Raw genomic sequence first — 2,577 nt, forward strand, 5'->3', positions numbered from 1 at the left:
CAAGCTGCCACTGCGCTTAGGCCTTGTTTAGTGCGTTTATGAAACCTGACTGTACATTTTGCCAGGACTGTTTTTACTTAAGCACGCCACTGTGCTTCGGTACCAGCGAATGTTAATTTGCATGTGCTCGTGTTAGTGATGGCACACGCGTCTTTTGCTCCTAATTAACTCCACAGGTTGTGGGTTCGACTCCCACCAAAGGTCGTGGTGTTCGAGTGCCTTACTTAACTATATCCTAATCAACTGTGTCCTAATTAACTTCGCCCTAGCACCAAAAATTGTGGGTTAAACTCCCACCATATTTCGTGGGTACAAGTTCCTCAATTAAGCCTACCGTAAATAACGGTGCCTTAATTAAGATCGTCTTAATTAACACCAAAGATCGTGGATTTGACTCCTACCACTGGTCGTGGGTTCGACCATCACTGATGGCACCCTCAATTCTGGTACCACTGAATTTTGGTCCCACCAATAGTCAAGTGTTCGACTCGCAACAAAGACCGTGAGCTCATGTGCCTTTATTAGCGCCAAAGGTCGTGGGTTTGACTTACACCAAAGTCCTGGGTTGAAGTGTATTAACAAAGTTTAACTTAATTAACACCGAAGGTCATGGGTTCGACTCCCACCAAAGGTTGTGGGTTCCAGTCCCACGAAGGATCATGAGTGGCGCCATCAGTTTTGGTGCCATTCAATTTTGGTGCCATAACGCCCGACGGTCAGTTTCTTTCTATTACGCCGGACAAGGGATTTTTCGACTCATGCGCCACTTAAGACTTTCACCATAAAACATTCGCGTTTATTATTAAAATAACTGCTGCCACTGCTGCCCATGGTCTAGTGTCTTGCTTGCAATGTCATCTGAAAATTTTGATCCTTGTTCTGCATGCTACGAAGATATTATAGATGGTGAAGAATTTATGACTTGTGCAGATTGCTGTCAAAGGTTTCATATAGGGAAGTGTGCAGGGGTTGGGGAGCGGAGTTTCAAAGCAAAAAATGCTGAATTAAGAAAAGCCTTGAAATGCTTGACATGTCGATCTTCGGCGTCTCGCAGTCAGGATATCAGCAGTGATGCATCTTCTGCTGTCCTATGCAAACGGCTTGCTGAGATTAGTAAGTCATTGGTAAATCTCACGGCCAAAGTGGATGATCTGACATCTTTGAAGGAAACCGTTTCAAGCATTGAAAAGTCTGTACAACCTATGTCTAACACGTATGACAAATTGCTCGAAGTATCTAATTGGCATGACAAGGAAATCGAGCTCCTGCGTAAGAGAGTTGACGACATTGAGGCAAACCAGGACGGGCAGCAAATTCGAAAACTGCGTCAGGAATTGAACGACCTGAGCCACTACAGTAGGCGGCAAAACATGGAAATACATGGAATGCCTGTGACAGATGGTGAAGATTTACTGAGCAAAGTAAACAGCCTTGCTGTGAAGCTTGACTTGCCCACACTTGTAGCAAATGACATTGAAGGGCTACACCGCCTTCCATCTCAACCAGACAAGGTGCCTGTGGTTTTGATCCGTTTTGCCAACCGATCCACAAAAACAGACTGGATTTCAAAGCGCAAAGAATGCGAAGATGACATTCGATTCTTTGATAACCTGACGGCTTCTAGCAGGAATTTACTGTGGCTCGCTAAAATGAAGGCTAAGGAAATGAAGTACGCTTTCGTCTGGTCAAAGGAAGGAAAGATCTACGCTCGAAAGCAACCTGGTGCACGAGCCATCAGGATCGCTTGTGAGGAGGACATTGATAAGATGGTTTAATCACTGTTGCTGCGAGACTGCGCAGTACACCTGCTCAACAATGGCTTATTTTACTGCCGAGTCATTCACCGACTTTCTAAAGGATGGTGCTTACAATCCTCGCAACACACTATCTCTTTACCACTTGAACTGTCAAAGCCTAAAAATTAAATCAGAAGAAGTAGAAGCTGAATTAACTAAACTGAACTTTAATTTTGACCTTATTGCCTTCACTGAAACATGGTTTACCTCAAATGCAGATGTCAGCGAGTTTCCTGGTTATAAACCCATTTCAGTATTTCGAGATGGAAAGCGTGGTGGTGGTGTATCTTTATATGTGCAAAATTATTTGTGCTTTGAGGTCTTGTCGGATTATTCAATTGTTTGTACTGATTTTGAAACTGTCTGCATTGCTTTTCATAGAGTTGCTATTATGGTTGTGTATCGCCCCCCTCAAGGAAATTCTGACAATTTTTTTCGCTTCATTGATTGTTTTCTGAAGTTTGCTAACCAAAACAACTGGCGTATCATTGTGCTAGGTGACTTCAATATTAACTTTTTGGAGGATAACGCTCTGAAGATTAACTTAAATGAAATAATGCTGTCTAATGGTTGTGACAATACTATTAAATTGCCTACTCGCATATCCTTGCACTCTGAAACATTAATTGATTTGTGCTTCACTAATTTCCCACCTCAGAGTTGCATATCCGGTGTTTTTTCTTCTGGAATTAGTGATCACTTGCCTTTCTTTTCACTTTTTCCTGATACGACCAAATTGAATAAACGCGTTCACGCTCGTAGAGTTAATGATGAAAAGAGC

The 2,577-nt window shown here is 42.6% G+C and overlaps 1 protein-coding gene across 1 annotated transcript; it reads left to right on the forward strand.

Moving 5' to 3' along the window:
* Window positions 1-1,202: 1,202 nt before the first annotated feature.
* On the forward strand, window positions 1,203-1,775 carry LOC126536706 (uncharacterized). Its single transcript, XM_050183728.1, has one exon. It carries the CDS (start codon window positions 1,203-1,205, stop codon window positions 1,773-1,775), a length of 573 nt encoding a protein of 190 aa, XP_050039685.1.
* Window positions 1,776-2,577: the final 802 nt, after the last annotated feature.

The sequence above is a fragment of the Dermacentor andersoni genome, chromosome 4, assembly GCF_023375885.2.
Source record: "Dermacentor andersoni chromosome 4, qqDerAnde1_hic_scaffold, whole genome shotgun sequence".
In the NCBI taxonomy this organism is placed as follows: Eukaryota; Metazoa; Arthropoda; class Arachnida; order Ixodida; family Ixodidae; genus Dermacentor; species Dermacentor andersoni.